Source organism: Aphelocoma coerulescens, chromosome 18 (assembly GCF_041296385.1).
Source record: "Aphelocoma coerulescens isolate FSJ_1873_10779 chromosome 18, UR_Acoe_1.0, whole genome shotgun sequence".
NCBI classification, from domain to species: Eukaryota; Metazoa; Chordata; class Aves; order Passeriformes; family Corvidae; genus Aphelocoma; species Aphelocoma coerulescens.
In genome coordinates, this window is record NC_091031.1 from 7303003 (window position 1) to 7319312 (window position 16310).

Here is a 16310-nt window from a genome sequence, read left to right on the forward strand (position 1 = left end):
CTCCAAAGCAAATTTAACTTTCATTCTACCTCAGAAAAAGTCCAAAATCACAGCTGCGGGGGCTTACTGAAAGTAAACTGCTGAATTACATACTGGAAGGGAGGGGAGAGGGGAAAATGAGAGAAATAAAGAAAAAAAAGAGGGGGCAACATCTGCACATCAAAGTGATGCTTAAAAAATCCCCTTGTGTAATGAAGTTCCTCTTTCACTTCAGAACTAGTAAAATAGCATTTGTTCATGTCCAATTCTCTCTGTAGAAGGAAAATAAAGCATTTAAATACAATTTAATGACACAAAGTTAGAACAGAACTTTGTATCACTAACAGACTGAGGCTACACTAGTCTCTTGCAGCTCACTATCACATGGATTGGGCTAAGAAACAGTTGTCCAGAGTTACTCAGGGTCAGGAAGAAAACCAGCATCCTAATACAGGAATACTTTTATTTAATTTAGAAGGAGACAGTACTTACAATATCTCAGAGGAACAGAAAATATCAAAGTGATAAACGCTGCCTTTTTTTTTTAATATAACATACTATTAGAAACACCAGCTATAACTACAATAAAAGTCTATTGCTGCTCTCTTGGCTTGTGGGCAAAAAGAAAAAAAAAAAATCAAAGAGTCTCCTTATATGAATAATGCAGAAATGCAGATACTAAATGCCAAAAGCAGTAACATGCTCCAGAATCTTAAAGTCAAGACAGCTGAGGCACAAAATTCTTTATAGAAAAGATCAGAGATAACTAAAACCATCTCTTAATTAGTGTCTCAAATTAGAAGAATTGTTCCAGGTCAAGAACAAATTAAAACAAGAATAGAACTCGTTATGGCTCCACTGCAATAACCTGGAAGGGATATCACAATGCAGGTCACTGACACCCGAGGGTGTATTATTTGACCACAGACTAATTTTAAGCTTCCAGGTACATTATAGCAGCACAGTATCTCCATTTTAAGTCTCAATAAAAGCTAAGGCATTAAAACTCTCCCTTGCTGGGAGATTCCAATCAGGAGATCAATGCCTTGACCACAAAAAACTCCCCCCAGGGCCCTGACAAGGGGTCAGTTTTTCCTACACAACAAAATGGGATTTTCAGACCATGCATTAGTGTGGCTGCATCCAGAAACATTCCCGGAAGCGGAGCTCTGGGAGGACCTCAGTGTGTGGAAGCCAACTCAGGACGAGGCCTTATCTAAAGATTTAAAAATACATATGATGAGATGACAGATGCTGGATGGTCTCAGCTGCTTAGCAGCAATATTGCCAGTCCACAGCCATAAAACCTCCCTGGAAGTACACGGAATATCCAATTAAGGTGACTCAGGCAGCTGTTTGGAGGCTGGGCTCTTCTGGCAAAGCTATAAAAGCCAAAAGCAATCTTCACCTCAGACCTCCACTTAATCAGTGGCAGGAGAGAACAAAAATATAACTCGGTATAGAGGACAGATGAATCACTCACTGAGATAAACTGGAATAGTCACAAGGCTTTTCTAGGGTTTGTCTGAGCAGCTTCATTTAAAAACCCAGCAACTCACACTTTTGGCTACTCTTCCCCACAAATGTGCTCGTTAACAACACAAGAACCCCACCCTTGGTGGTCGAAAAGGAAACCAGAGGGTCACTGTCTGCAGCAAAGGGAGCCTGTGCCACAGGATCCCAGGACTGGCTGCAGCTTCAGGAGTGATCCAAGAAAGTAACACAGGGGTGAAGTGGCAAAGTTCATCAAGAGAGTGATTAAATGTACTCAAACCTCAAAATTCATCAGTTAAACTGATAACTTTTAATGCTGAAAGGCCAAGGGCTAAATGTCAGATTAAATACAATATGCAAAATAACACGTGTGAGGAAAAACACAACCAAAAAACCCCAAGAACTGTAACTGTATGAAGCTAAGGGTTTTAAACTACTACTCCTCAGCAATTTTAACACAATCAAGGGGGAAACAATCTGAAAAGAAATTAGAAACATTACCTGTTTCTCTTAAGAACGAAACAAAACAAGTATTTTGACACTAAATTTGTGTCAGCCCCTCCATACTCTGAGTACTTACATTTAGCACTTTTTGAGATGGATTAAAATGAACTAAAAGACTTGCAAAAAGAACCAAGATAAAACAAAGTGTGGAATGGGTTTTGGACTCTATCAGACACTCCCAATTTCCTTCTCAGAACAAAAAAGCAACAAAGGCAAGAAGACATTTGCAAATCAGTTCTTCCCATGAGAGGTTACAAGGGAGATGTTTTCCTATTGTCTCTTGCAAGGGGAGGGGGAGAGAAGAGGAAAAGAGAAAAATCAGTAAAACTCCTAGGTAGCATGTTTCAAATGAAAAAAGTGACTTTATTCCACACAGTACATGTTTACATTATGAAGATTTCATGCTGTAATGTACAGATGGATTCAAAATGGGTTTAGAAAGATGCACAGAAAGTGTAGCTGTCAGTACCCAGGCACAGCCTCCAGCAGAGCGAGTCACTCCAGCCTGACTGAAGGAAGCCAACACCTTACACAAGGAGATGATGATGTCCAGGGCTAAACATCTGTCCAATACAGTAAGCACTGGAAGGATCCATCTAGCCCAGTCCAGAATGGCAAATATTCAGAGTACGCAGAAGAACAGAGGAACAATTTATGTGTAAAGAGTTTTCAGTTACTTTTATTTGTGAAAACTGCATAATTCACTTCAGATGGGAACTGCTCCCAGAGCATTGTGAAGGGCGAAATTTACTTCCATAGAAGTTTAAAGCATAATCCATTATAAAGGTACAACAAACTGAATATTATTTGTGGCAACCAACAGTGAGTGAAACCTTCCTAATACAGGTAGCTGGCAGCACAGTACAAAGGCCATGTGAAAGGTCAGCTCAGATCTGTCTGTGGGGGCTAAAAAACCTTGGCAAACCCAAGCACACCCCAGGAGTGTTACTTGATCCCTGCTATGAGGACATGAGAGTTAGTTTTCACCCATTTGGATGACAGCCTCTCCCTCCCAGTTAGTAAACTGCGAGTTTTGGGAACTATGAGTGAGGGAAAACAAGTGCTTTCAGAAGATTTTGATTAGGTATGGCCAGACTTCTCAGTCTTGACTGCAATCCTGACCAAGAACAGCTAAATCCAGTTAGCATCAAAGCAAACTTAGAAGATTGCGTAACAGTATTTTCTTTGTGAGGACTTTAAACTAGGGAGCCCCAAAGGGTTCAGAAAAATACCTTTGGGGGGTAGTTCAGCCACTTCCACAGAATTTCAACCTGCAGCACATCTGAATCACCCATGGATCATTTTCAGTAGCTGACCAGCCTGTAGAGCAGCTCTTTTATCAACATATTGCCCTATGTTTAGTAACTTTAGCCTTTTTAGAAAGTTAAAAATAATATTTTCTTCTCAACAAACAAGCTTTAAGGGGAATTTATTACTCATCATGCAAATAGCATCAACAGTGCCTCTAATCTTACTGTGACATCATGCAGGTGTTTGTAATCCAAACAGAGACAGGTGGACTGAAACAGAAACTTTTCAAAGGAAAGAAAGCTCAACAAAGTTTATAGAAATGTTGAAAGCCTTTTTACTTAGGCCCTTCCTTTTTATGTTACCTAAAAAGAGCAAAGGTAACAGCTTGCAAGATTTCCAAACACAACAAGCTGTAATGGGAAGGGTGAAAGTCAAGAAATGTGGATCAACTACAATCACTCTAGTCATCTTTATTTTTTGTGACCCTGCAGAGAAAGTTGTTCGTTTCTATCTGAATTTTTCTAGGTAGGAAGGTTGAACCAGATGAACTTAGGGGTCTTTTCCAACTTAGGCAATTCAATGATTTTAGGGAGAGTCACAAGAGTCTTCAGTTGCCCATCCTAGCAGAGAGCAAGTGACATCTTAACCTTACATGCAATTTTCAGGGAAAAAAAATGAGGAATGTATCTCTTCTTAGTAAAGAGTAAGGAAACGTCAAGATAGCTTGATGCTGGAAGAAAGTTTAAACACCCTGGCACAAACAGTCAAAAGACAAATCCACACAGTTTTTGACAAACTATAGTTTCTGGAGAGGTATGGCAGAGGCATTAGTGCAAAATGTATTTTAAGAAATAGGGACAGAAGTGAAGGCAAGGAAGAAGCAGAAGCAACTTCTGCTTCCTCCACTCCAGTGGTCAGCAGGGAGCTGAACTGCCAGCCCATGCTTGAGCACTTCCAGGGTTAAGGATAATACATCTTGTGTAAGTAGTCTTTGAGAACATGTAAAACATTATAGAAACAAAATTTAGCTGTGAAATATGTGCACAACAGGTTCCCCTGATACAGCCTGGACAAGGCAGATCTGTCAAGCTGATGTTCGTGTCACCAAAATTCAAGCATTGTTTGAAGGCGAGGTTGGGAAATAGAACATTTTAAATGCCAAATTTCACCTTTAAAAGTGTTCACTGTCCTTGGCTGCCACTTTCTCCTCATTTTCCTCCTTGCATTTGGTTCTTCCCTTCTTCTGCAACTGTATGATGCACTTTGAACCCTTGTTTGCCTTCCCCCTCCCAAGAATTTCCCTGATTAGTTGTGCCCCCAAAAGTAATAAAGATTAGAGCAAAGACCTGAACTGCACAGGAGCTCAGGAAAATACCTCTCACACAAAAGTGGCAGATTTTCCAGAGGTACTCACAAAAGGCACACTTCTGCAGCTTAAAATCCTATTTATTCTAAAACAAATCCATTTAGACCAGGAACCTAAGCATAGCTCTTTCCAAGCAGACCACCATCTATTCTTAACAGCAGTAAGTAAAAACCAGACCAAATGATTAAAGTATCATTTTCATATTTATGCTAAAGAAGTGTAAGTAACAAAAGAAGACTCAAAATTTGACTGTACATAAGGACTTACAATGGCAAAACCTACTCAAGCTCAGCAAGAGTTGCAAGAATTTAAGATTTTGTGCCAATTTCTCACAAACGAGAGGGCTGATTAGCTCATACTACAAGTCTTCAGCACTAGCAGAGCTGCTATGCTTAGTGGAACCTGCTGGCTCATACATAACTCATGAAGAATTCCCCCCTTTCCTCCCAAGGGAAACAATTTTGCATAAGAGCAGCACTTCCACCCCCCATCCCCCGTAAACCTGTAGAGTTTTAGTACAAGTTAGAGCAAGAAGTAGGTTGGCTCCACAGAGAAACCATGAATTCCAGAGACAAATTATTTAAATAAGAGGTTTTAGAGACTAACAGTATAATTACAGTTCAGCTGAAGAGGAAAAAAAAAAAATGCTTTCTGCTCTCTCTGCATGAGGTCCAGCTGCAGTGGAGCCAACAGGCAGCTCCCAACACGGCGTGCAGGCTGACACGAACTCATGCAAAGCAGTAAATCCAGCAGGTACAAACAGAATAATTCTACTCTGTTAAGTATTCTCTTCTTATATTTTATTTATAAAGGGCAGTAACATTTGAACATCACCATTCTAAATTAATTACTCTACAGAGGCTGACAATCTACTTCCTAGACAGAAATAGCTGTTCACAGCTTTTGCCTTATTCCAGTCACTCTTCTGACCTGCCACCACAGGATCAAAACCCAACTGATTTCATGAATCCCCAAGACCAGGACTATTTGTTTTTCACAACCTCCAACAGTTGGAGACAAAAGAATCCAAGAGCAGGTACAGAAATTCAAGTGAACAATCATTCCTGAAGGGGATAAAAAGGCTCTTAAGCTCTTCAAGACATTTAAGACATTTTTAAAATGGGTTTCTAGTCAGTATCTATAGAAAAACACCATACTTTTCTTAAAGAGAGAAATACAGGCTGAGGAAAATTATGAACACAACCATTTAAAATGCAAATTTCAGATGCATCTAGTAACTAATCAGGAAGTATTGTAGAGTAGCATCTGGGATTCAGGACATAATAAGTACCCTAAAAATAATTTTCATGAGCAGTTTTGGAGACTGTCAGTTCACTTTTTGCTCCATTAGAGCTCAGCTGTATAACCCCATGTGTTTAGCACATGTCATCATGAAAAAACACATTCTTAAGTTTGTTAAACCAATTCTCACTTGAGTTGTCAGATGGTGGCACCAATCATGCATACAAGCCATGGGAACAAGTTCAGGCTCCACCACAGACATTCTGCTTCACATCTTCTGTTCCATTTGAACACCTACTCCTAGGAGGTGTTACAAGATGTCTTCAAAGCTGAAGGCATGTGCCATTCACACAGTGCTTTAAATACTCAGCAACAGGGCAGGAGCCTCAAAGTGACAAACAAGGACAAGCCCAAGGCTTGACACATTGAAACGGACAATGCTGCTGGTCTGTCTAAAAAGATTTGGCTATTTGAGGGAAAGAAACAACTTTATCCAGCATTTCCCAATGTAGAAAATGAAAACAAACCCAAACCACCCCCAAAATCATAGGAAGTATTCTCCTATCCTGTTTTCCTTCCCAAGGCCCAAAGCATCCAAAAAACACATTTATTTCCAAGTGTGTATTAATTATTCCAGTCACTGGTGCTTGCCCAAGCCTGGGAGATAACTTAACTGCCACTGCAGGGCCAGCAAAGGAAATGAAGGAGCTGTGGGATAAAGCTGCAGATAAGAACTCGGGTATCAAACTGCTGCAGTATCAGTCTCCTGATCTGCCTCGAAATGCAGAACACACAGAAGTCACCTACTCATTTGCATTTTGAATCTAACACAATTTTCAGAGAAAACTGGAAATGAGAGAGATCAAAGGCAGCTTTCCCAGAAAAATGCTAAATGAAGCAAGTAAAAAAATAAAACACTTGGACCTAGTGCCTCTGTTCACCAGTGCCCCAGTGAAACAGGTAACTACACAAATGCTCCATTTCTAAGCCTGTAAGACTGCGCACCACAGAAAGAACAAACCCGTTCCCTTGGTCACTTTCCTATTTAAATATTCCATTCCCAAGTCACAGCTTCATCTCCCTGGCTAGGACCCATCCCACTAGCACTGAAAAAAGTGAGGGCAGGGGGAAGAAGGGAAGATAGGCTTACCCTCTGCTACACCTTGTTAATTAAGAGTAGCTGCTCAGACATTAACTAACACAGCAAAGTATTCATCCAGACTCCTGTGTGAGTTTTGTAATTCACAGTGAATCCCACAGTGGGGTTATCATTACTCCAGCCACCTCGAGGTCAGCTTGGCTGTAGCTAGAGAAGATCCAGTCCCTTCTCCTGACCACACAGCACAGACAAACCCACCTCAGGTCTCACTGCTGCAACAACCCTCTGCTGTCACACCTGGAAAGGACATTCTGCAATTCAACACCACAGACCAGAAGAAAGGTGATGCCACAGAGACACACAGGAAAAACTCAAACAAAACTCACCTCCACTAGGTCCCATCTGCTGTCGAATCTTTTGCTGATGTCCACTATGTAAATAGCTTTAAATGTGCTTTTTTTGGGGAGGGGTGTGTGTGTGTGTGTGTGTAGGTGTGTTTATTGGATTTTTGAAGTTGTTTGTTGTTATGGTTCTAAAATTAGCTTTGATTCTTCAAACCTTTTAAAATGCATATAAATAGAATTATTAAAAATTCAGCAAAGGTTTTAATTCAGGGATAAACAGCAAGTATGGAAATCTGCCATCTTCAGTAAAATAACTTATAATACAACACTTCAGTCTCACAGCAATTCTGAAAATGTCCAAACATTATCTTTAGTAGTTCTTCTAGTTTAGATTTCTACTGTAAAATTAATCAAGTTTGGTACATTACAGTCCCTTTTTGCTCAATTTCAGATTATAAGATTTATTTGCTCCAATGTTGTTAGGGCACTAATGCCTAATTTTCTTTCATTTTCAAAAAATAGAATTAGTTTAGCCCAGCACTTTTTTCCCCTGAGGTTTAGGCTTCAGTTATTGATTTGGCATGTAGCCCCTGGCAATTTTAAAGCACAAGGGATTTTATCAAGGGGTCATATAGTTCATTGCTTATGTTAGGCTGAGCTCTACACAGAAAAACTGGACTCCTTATCTTCCCTTGCTTAGTTGGATCCTTATTAATTATAGAGACAAATCAAAAAAGTCTGAATATCACTACAAACAGGATCCCTCCTCCAGCAATTAGCAGGGCTCTGCACACAAACATGGAAATCTATGGACACACTCCTAATCCTTTATACATGCCACTAAAAATCATAATCCCTCTTTTCTTCCCTCAAGCTGTGATCAAGCTTTTACCGTTTTAATTTAAAACAATAAATTAAATCAAAGTTAGTTCATTAACACCCAGGATGTCCAAGAATAACAGGTTTTTTCGATCTGAAGTTCTCAGACAATCCCTAATCACAGTAATTAACACAAGAGAAACATCACCAAACCAAAGAGGGGAGGAGGATTTTTCTGTTGCCAGTAAATAAAAACAAAAGCACATCACGTAGGTGGCAGTTTGATGAGCAGGTTGAACAAAGCAGATAAGTAACTTACCAAGCCAAAATGTGATTTGCTGCTATGCCTGGGCTAACACTTGCCTGTCACGCCCCGCATATCACAAGCTGGACCTCACAGAGAGGCTGTAACAGCTCCTCCATTAAGCTGGCAAAGGCAGCTGAGCTTCAAATCAGCATCATCTCCCTGGTTATCACAGAATGCAACACATGCTAAGGCAGTGTCACAAAATCAGCCGAGCTGACCACTAGCTTTAATCAGTGTTTGTTCAACATTCAGAACTCCTGCAGCCTTCAGGTAGCTCACAGAGATCATCTTTCTCAGCTTTCAGGGACAAGTTTAAATAATCATCACAAAAAGCTTCTAAATAAAAACAAAGATGCCATATTTAAGGAGGAATGTGTTTACTCCTTGCTTGCAAAGACCACTTTACACCTTCAGACTAGAATACTCCATATTTATGTCTCCTGCACAGAAATACTTTCAGCAACACAATCTTGGTCTAAGCAGGTCCAAGCTCTTCTACAAATACAGAACACACACTTTGTGAAGGTTAGGTATTTCCTTCCCACACACTTCACCCTGATGCCCACAGAAGTTGGCTAATGGAACATAACATACCTTCAGATTACTTTCATACATAAGATGAACAATAATTGAGAAGTTTGCACTACAACCCGGCCTTCAACACTTTGGTAGATCAGAAGAATGCAGCCCCTTATAGAAGCATCTCTTTGTGACACAGATCTCCAACTGCCAGGCTGCCAAATCAACTACATTTCAGATAATTGGACTTGATTTTGTCTCTGTAATGTTCTGACAATTTTGCCATCTTAGACTGCAATATTGATCACATATTGATGGCAATTATCATCTTAACTCAAGGCCACCAGCCAGAGAACATGACCTAAGCACACCTCTACAAATCAACCATCACACACAGCAGAGCTGCCACTCACAGCTAAGCCACAGAATAATGGAGCTTGGAAGGGCTCTGGAAGTCACCCAATCCACCCTCCTGCTCAAAGCAAGTCTAATTAGATCCAAGCACTCAGGGACTTGTCTGGGTATGTCCAAGGATGGGGATTCCACAACTTTTCTAGGCAACCTGTTCTAATATTTGACCTATTTCACGATAAAGCCCATAGCGCTTGCAATTTGGCTGAATCATTAATTCAGAAAATTCTCACATATTAAAATCACCAAGACCACAGTGAGTCCATCCCCTTACAACAGATGGGAAATGATGGAGGAGTGTGTAAGGAAAGGAAAGGAAGGATGAATAAGAAGACAGTTTCACCCAAACCAGGAAAAATATTGGCACGTCTCTTCAGCAAGCCATGAATTTCTGTTCTCTAGCATGGACACCACGACATAACCAATGCAGGTGAGGTCACAGACAAGGGAGGGGAAAGAACAGAAGGGAGACAGTGGTCCCCTTATTTATCATATTCCTGCCTCTATTTGAAACTGTTCCACTTGCATCCTGACACAGAAAAATGGTTTCCATGCAGGAACTGAAAATGCCACCTCAGCATCAACTGTTTGCAAACACTCAATCCTCTTAAGGGCTGACAAAGAAAATAAGTGTGGCGACAAACACTCATGTGGACAGAACCTGTGGTGACTGTCAAGTGTGTGATCAGAATGTGAAAAATAATCTTGACTTTGCTGAACAAAACTGTGAAGATCAAAATCCTATCAAGGAAATCCTCCTTTTAGCACATAAGGAAGCTGGTTTGTGTGTCACACAAAAGCAAACACCTCAAAATTCAAGATGATGGCCTTCTACTTAAAACATCACCTGAACAATTTGAGTCATAAAAACAATCTTTAAGCGCCCCTGAATTAATTATGCTGACATCTACTGGGAACAGGAACTTATTCACTTCTTCAGAATAACACTTTCCAGCTATGCCCCAACCCTATGACAGAAGGAGAAAGAGGAAATGGAGCAGTGGTTTATAGTTTAAAAACAAAATAATTCTAACATTTAAGACATTAGTTAACATGTTTTTGCTTCTGCATTAACCACACAGAAGCAGTTCTCAGAGCACCGTGGCATTAACTTTACACTTCTGATTACATTTAGGAGTAGAGAAAAGCAATTACAATGCAATGACAAAGAATGGTGATTTTTCTTCTCTTTTCTCGCCCTGGTTCTTGCCAAACCGTCAGCAAGTATTAGCACACTTTAGATATGGGTATTTGCCACTTAGCATGAAGGCAAATAGTTTTGGGGGACATAAAACTTGAATAACAAACACAGAGACTGAATTTAACTTCTCCCAACTTCAATATATACAGCAAATGAAAGGGGTGAAGACTGTAAAGGCATCAGGACAACTGTCAATTGCTCAAAGTGAAAAAACAGTAAATCAAGATTTCAAGTAGGAATCCCTCAGCTTCCTTATTTTACTTTTTTATGTAACAGGACAGGCCATCTTCACCCTTCCCAGCAGGACCCCAGTCACCAACAAGCTCCTGTGAAGCAACAGGAAAAGCACGGAGCTCAAGAGCTGCAGCACTGTCAGAAGACACAGAAGGAAGCAGCAATCTTGACTTCTTAGGAAAAGGCTCAGCAAGTAGTATTTAGAGTACCTGAAGTTTAGAGAAAGCTGCCAGTGAGCATCTCCTGGGTGGCAGTACCACACAGTGCTACAAAGCCACTGGACAGAAGGGTAAAGGACCCACTGTACTGCCAGGGTTACAGAAATCATAGAAGCAGCTTTTACCATGTAGTGCCCACAAAAAAAAAAAAAAAAAAAAAGGCCAAGCACTTTTCCTCTTCACTCAGCTGTTTTACAATTGCAAGCCAAAGGTCAACTATCTTCACTCACTTTTGGAAACCAGCCACAAGATTACTAACAACCAGCTTAATGGCTCCAGTTCAAGTGCTATTCAATCAGGTCCTGAATCTGTGGGTAGGCAGCAGTAATGGCACATGACATCATAGGCAAGTTATCTGCTGAGGTCAGAGCAGCCAGACTGGGCATCTCTGCCTTCTCTCCCCACAGGGAGAAACATGGACTTCCAAGGACTGGGAATTCAACTGTTACGAGATTTTCTTCTTGCCTTGTGTGACACATTTTGTGCTACAAATCAATCCTCTGCCATCCTCAAATGGCCATCAGGCTGATGTGGTTCTCTGGAGTGCATTAACAGAGGTGTCTCACAGCCAAAAGGCTTCACCACACATGAAGTGACACATGGCCCTCAGCCAGGGACACTAAAGAGCACAGGCTGCAGGTGCATTCAACATGTTACAAGTTTATTCCTCTTTCCAACTCCTTTGAGGACAGGAGGACTGACCTGGTTAATGAGAGACATCACATGGGGCACATGACTGGGATACCCTGAGATTTCGCAGTCATGAGCACAGCTTTAACAAACAGACCTGGCATTTCTGGTGGAAATTAATTTCCACAACCTCAAACACATTCGAAGTGAAACAGATTTTTCAAAGCAACAAAGTGCCACAGAAGTTTGTCAGTTTGGGTAAATTAGAACAGTTCTAACTCGTTTGGATTTATTTGCTGAAATGAGCCAGCTTTACACAGTGAATCTCACCACGCTGCACAGAACTCAGCTCAAATATGTGCTGAAGTATTCTTGAAACTCCTGATGCTTCCACTGACTTTAGTGATAATCTTGAGCAATTTACCATTTCTATGGCTTGGTTTATACATCAGTGAAGTAAACATGTGAAATTTGTGAGCATTTTCATATGAATATGAGCTGAAAAGAAAGGAAATACAGATTGAAGAACTGTTCATAAATGCTTTGAGGAAGTGTTCAGCCTAGGTTTTGGGCAAAGTAGGAAAATCCCTCTTTGTATTCTAGGAAAAATATAATTATTAATGTAGGGTAACAGCATACATACCACCATGTTTCTATTTGTGTGACAAAATTTTTATCTATGGGATGACATCAAGCAGGTAGGATTCAGCATCTTGCTATCAGCCACTGTGCACAGATGTAAGACTTTTAACACAGACTAAACTTTAAAAACACTTTAAAAAGTTATTTTTCCTTTACTTCTTAGAGAAGAACATATTTTTAAACAAATGCAAATTTTACTGCATTTTTTTCATGTACTTAAGCAAACTTCTACCCCAAACTAAATGAAAATAGCTGAGAATACACTTTACAATAAACTATATTTCATTATACTTAATTTTTCCTTCCTGTTCAGCATTTTCTACAAGCTGACTTCAGCTATGCTCTACTTCAACAACACTATAAAAGTTGAGGGCAGCTAGTAGTAACCCAAAATAGAAGAATACAGCTCAGGTTAAAAAAAAATAAATGCAAGGTTATCACAAAAGGTTTCCAAAATTCTGACAGTCTCAAACATTTAAAAATAGCCCAAGGAAATATCCTGGTAATTTACACACACAGTGGCACTGAGATGTACAGGTCTAACAGGAGTGTTTAGGCCAGTTATGGGCCAGGGATGTGTAGAACATACACAGATACAATCATTTTATAAATTAAGATCTCAAAGCATGATATGCTTTTGCAACCTTTTTCTGTTGATGGCATCACACTTTTAACAAAGCCACAGTTGAAATATCAGCTATAAAAGACACATATTAGGTTTACATGTAAAGGTCATATTTTTCAGCTTATTTTAAAATAGTAGTTAAAATCAAGCCCTTCCCTGGCAAAAATGTTGAGCAGATGAGTAATCCCACTGAGGTCTGCAGGACTTGATTTGTCAGCATACACACAGTTACAGCCTTATATCTGCAGAAAAGGCATCTCTCAAAAGTGCTTCTACTCCAAGCATTTTAGAAAAAAAGCAGCTTAAAAATACCTTAACACCAAAAATATCCCACTAAGAAGGTAAAGACCACCTTTATGGGGAAATACTCTGAATGAATTCCATTAAATCATTTTGCAATATGGCTCTTATTACTTGGAAGCAACAAAGCTCTAAGCTACACTTCACCAAGGCCAAATCACTAAGGATTTTTGTATTTTACTCCCCCACCCCCAAAAAATAAAATTTTGGGCTTGTTCTGTGTGTCCAGTTTTATTACAGTTGTAGAAATTCAGCTGTTTTTTTAAATTCCTGTAATATAGCCAAGACAAAGCCTAAAAAGCCTTTGATATACTGAAAGAACTATAGACCAAAATTCCTCTAATGCACTCCAGCATTCACTTACATCTGCACAGATCCATTATATATTCAGCCACAAGCTTATCACTTGAGTTCATCAGGACTGAAGATAAAACTCAGCTTCAATATTTGACAGCCTGATGCTAAAAGATTATCTACTGAGAAATAATCCAATCACTGTTCTTTGATATTGGAATCTTTGGCAGGAGGCAAAGAAAAGGAATACCAAATTGATCTTGATTACTTTATGGGGCTTCCTCTCATAATCTCGACACTGAATTCCCCTTTATCTTGTACTTCTGCTTATTTGCTGCCGTGTTTATGACTAAGTTTTCAAATATTCCAGTCTCAGAAGAGAGAATTGAGAGACTTTGGGATGGATGCTTACTACTGAACCAAAACAGCCTCTCCTGCTCTCAGAGAGCTGTGACTGGGGTTTAGGAGATCTTGAGGCTCCCTATTAAATGGAGATGACGTTCTCTGGGGACCCAAAAGAGGGTCAGGTCAGACGGACAGGAAGAGACTCACAGAGAAACTGAACAGCCCAGGGGTAAAGAGGGAACTCCCGAGCCCGACCCCTCTACTTACCTTAAGGATATCCCCCCGTTTGAAGCTCAGCTCGTCATCCGCGGTGGCTTTGAAGTCGTACTTGGCGATGGCTTCCATGCTGGGGCTGCCGCGCCCGGCGGTGCGGGCGGTGGGCAGGAAGCGCTCCCCGAAGCCTCCGCTCCTCCCGCAGCGGCTCCCGGCTCCGTGCGAGACGCCGGCCCCGTCTCTCACATACAGGGAGGCCGGGGGACGATCCGCCCTAGGGGAGGGGGAGGAGAGGGAGGAGGAGGAAGAGACGGGCCATTAGGGGAAGTGGCACGGATCGATGGCCGGGGCCGCGCCCAGCGCCGCTCCCTCCGCCCGGCGCGGCGCGGCCGCCGCTTCCTCCCGCCGCCGCTCGCCCGGGCCCGGCTCGCCCGAGTGACGCGTCCCGCGGCCAATGACCGCCCCCGCGCTCCCGGGGGCGGCACCGCCACCGCCACCGGCCCGCCGGGAGCCACCGCCGGTCCTCGCCCCGGGGCTCGCAGCGTCCCGCTGCCCGCGGCGGAGCCCTGCCGGGCGGGCCCTCCCTGCTCCCGCCTCTCCCGGGAATCTCTCCCGCTCCTCGCACCGGTAATTACAGCGATGTAGCGGGGGGAGGACGTGGCCAGCCGGCCCCCCGAGGGCCCGGGGGGAGAGCCCCGGGCTCGGCACCACGGGACCGGCACAGCCCGCCATAGGGGATACGCTCCGCTCCCCACCGGCTGCCCTGGGAAAGACCCGTCTGGAGATGCCCGCACCGATGGTTTGGGTTCTGCCATTCATGCAGCTCATGTCGATTTAAATACAAGCTAGACAAAGCAGAGAGTGCTGCTGAGTTTTTGGAATTGAAATGCCTATCAAAAAGTGTTCTCAAATAATATGACACAGAAACAAAAGTTTGGGCTGACTCTAAGTAAAAGCAACGATCCTGAAATTCCAGTGCTTTGAGCAGCAGAACACGTTAAAAAATCTTTGTAATTCAGTGCGACAGTCAGCAAGTTTGTTCCTCTTATGGGCTCAGAAAAGACATTAAATCAAACCTGGCAAGTCATATAATACACACTGAAACCACTGAAAAGGCTTAAATCTTGCTCTCAGGCTTGAATAGGAATGATTTACTATAACTCCAGCTACACTTGATAGCAGAGCAGCTAAATAATCAGAAAAACCACCAAAACACAAATAAGACAATCTGTAAGTTAAAACCCACCATGAATACCCCCTTGAAGAGCTAACAGAGAGCTAGCACTTGTCAATGACAATTCAAGACAGAAGAGATCTGACAAACACTGGTGAACCCACGCACCTGCTAATTCAGGCTCTGTAGTTGTGGCCCAGAAAGCCCTGCTGCATGCAAAGGCAGCAGATGGCAACAGCAATTTCTCATTTCAGAGAAAAACCTGCCTTACATAAATGCAGTTCAGCAATTAACATGCTTGTATTCCATGAGCCCCATGTTTGCCCAACCTTCAGCTCCCTGTAGAGAATAATGAAGCTTGAGGCAAACACCAGAACCGAGATTCTATCACATGAATCTGGCAGAATGAGAAGAGCTATTTACAGGATTTACCTTGATCAAAAAAAAAGGCCAGCTTAGCAGGGTCCCCACATGGACAGAGCTTGGGGATTTCTCTGGTCCTCCTACACAGCGCTACTGAAACGTCAGCAAGGCTGAAAACAGTCACCTGCCACAAAGACCCCAACAGAACAATCTCCCTGTACTGCCATGACTGATGGAAATAAATGTACTGGATCCAAGCTTCGACCAACACACATAATTAAATCCATAAAGCGGATCATCGTAACTACATTTTGGTAATTCTGAAAGACTTTAGTCTCAAGGCTGACGAAAAAGCTTCCTTCTGATGTGAGTCTTCCACATCATACCAGCACACTCATCCAAACAACAACAATAGCTTCCCTTCACCAGAAGTATTTTCTCTTTGCTGCTTCTACTGTGTTGTGTTCACTATCTCCTCACCTTTCCAACCTGGCCTCTTGGGGTTTGTCAACTGATGGTACTGATAATTTTCTGCTATTATAGCACCATTAAAGGACAACATGACTGACAGTGTATGAAGCAATGAAAAATGCAAACTGCTCAACGCTTGTTGTCTACCTGTCCCGTATCTTTCATGGTAAATATCATCTATTTACCATCCATCTTACTGGCAGCAGGCTTTGGGTATTTCTAACACCACACCACACGTGAAGATGTGATTATATGGGCACACAAC

The 16310-nt window shown here is 41.8% G+C and overlaps 1 protein-coding gene across 2 annotated transcripts in view; it reads right to left on the bottom strand.

The window, feature by feature from the left end:
- The window catches only part of GRB2 (growth factor receptor bound protein 2), a 50355-nt gene that overhangs the window by 31123 nt on the left and 2922 nt on the right, over nucleotides 1-16310 (bottom strand). For both annotated transcript variants that reach the window (XM_069032303.1, XM_069032304.1), the window contains exon 2: nucleotides 14092-14311. In XM_069032303.1, the coding sequence (XP_068888404.1) occupies nucleotides 14092-14169 (78 nt within the window). In that variant the 5' untranslated portion in view covers nucleotides 14170-14311. The remainder of the gene's footprint in view (nucleotides 1-14091; nucleotides 14312-16310) is intronic.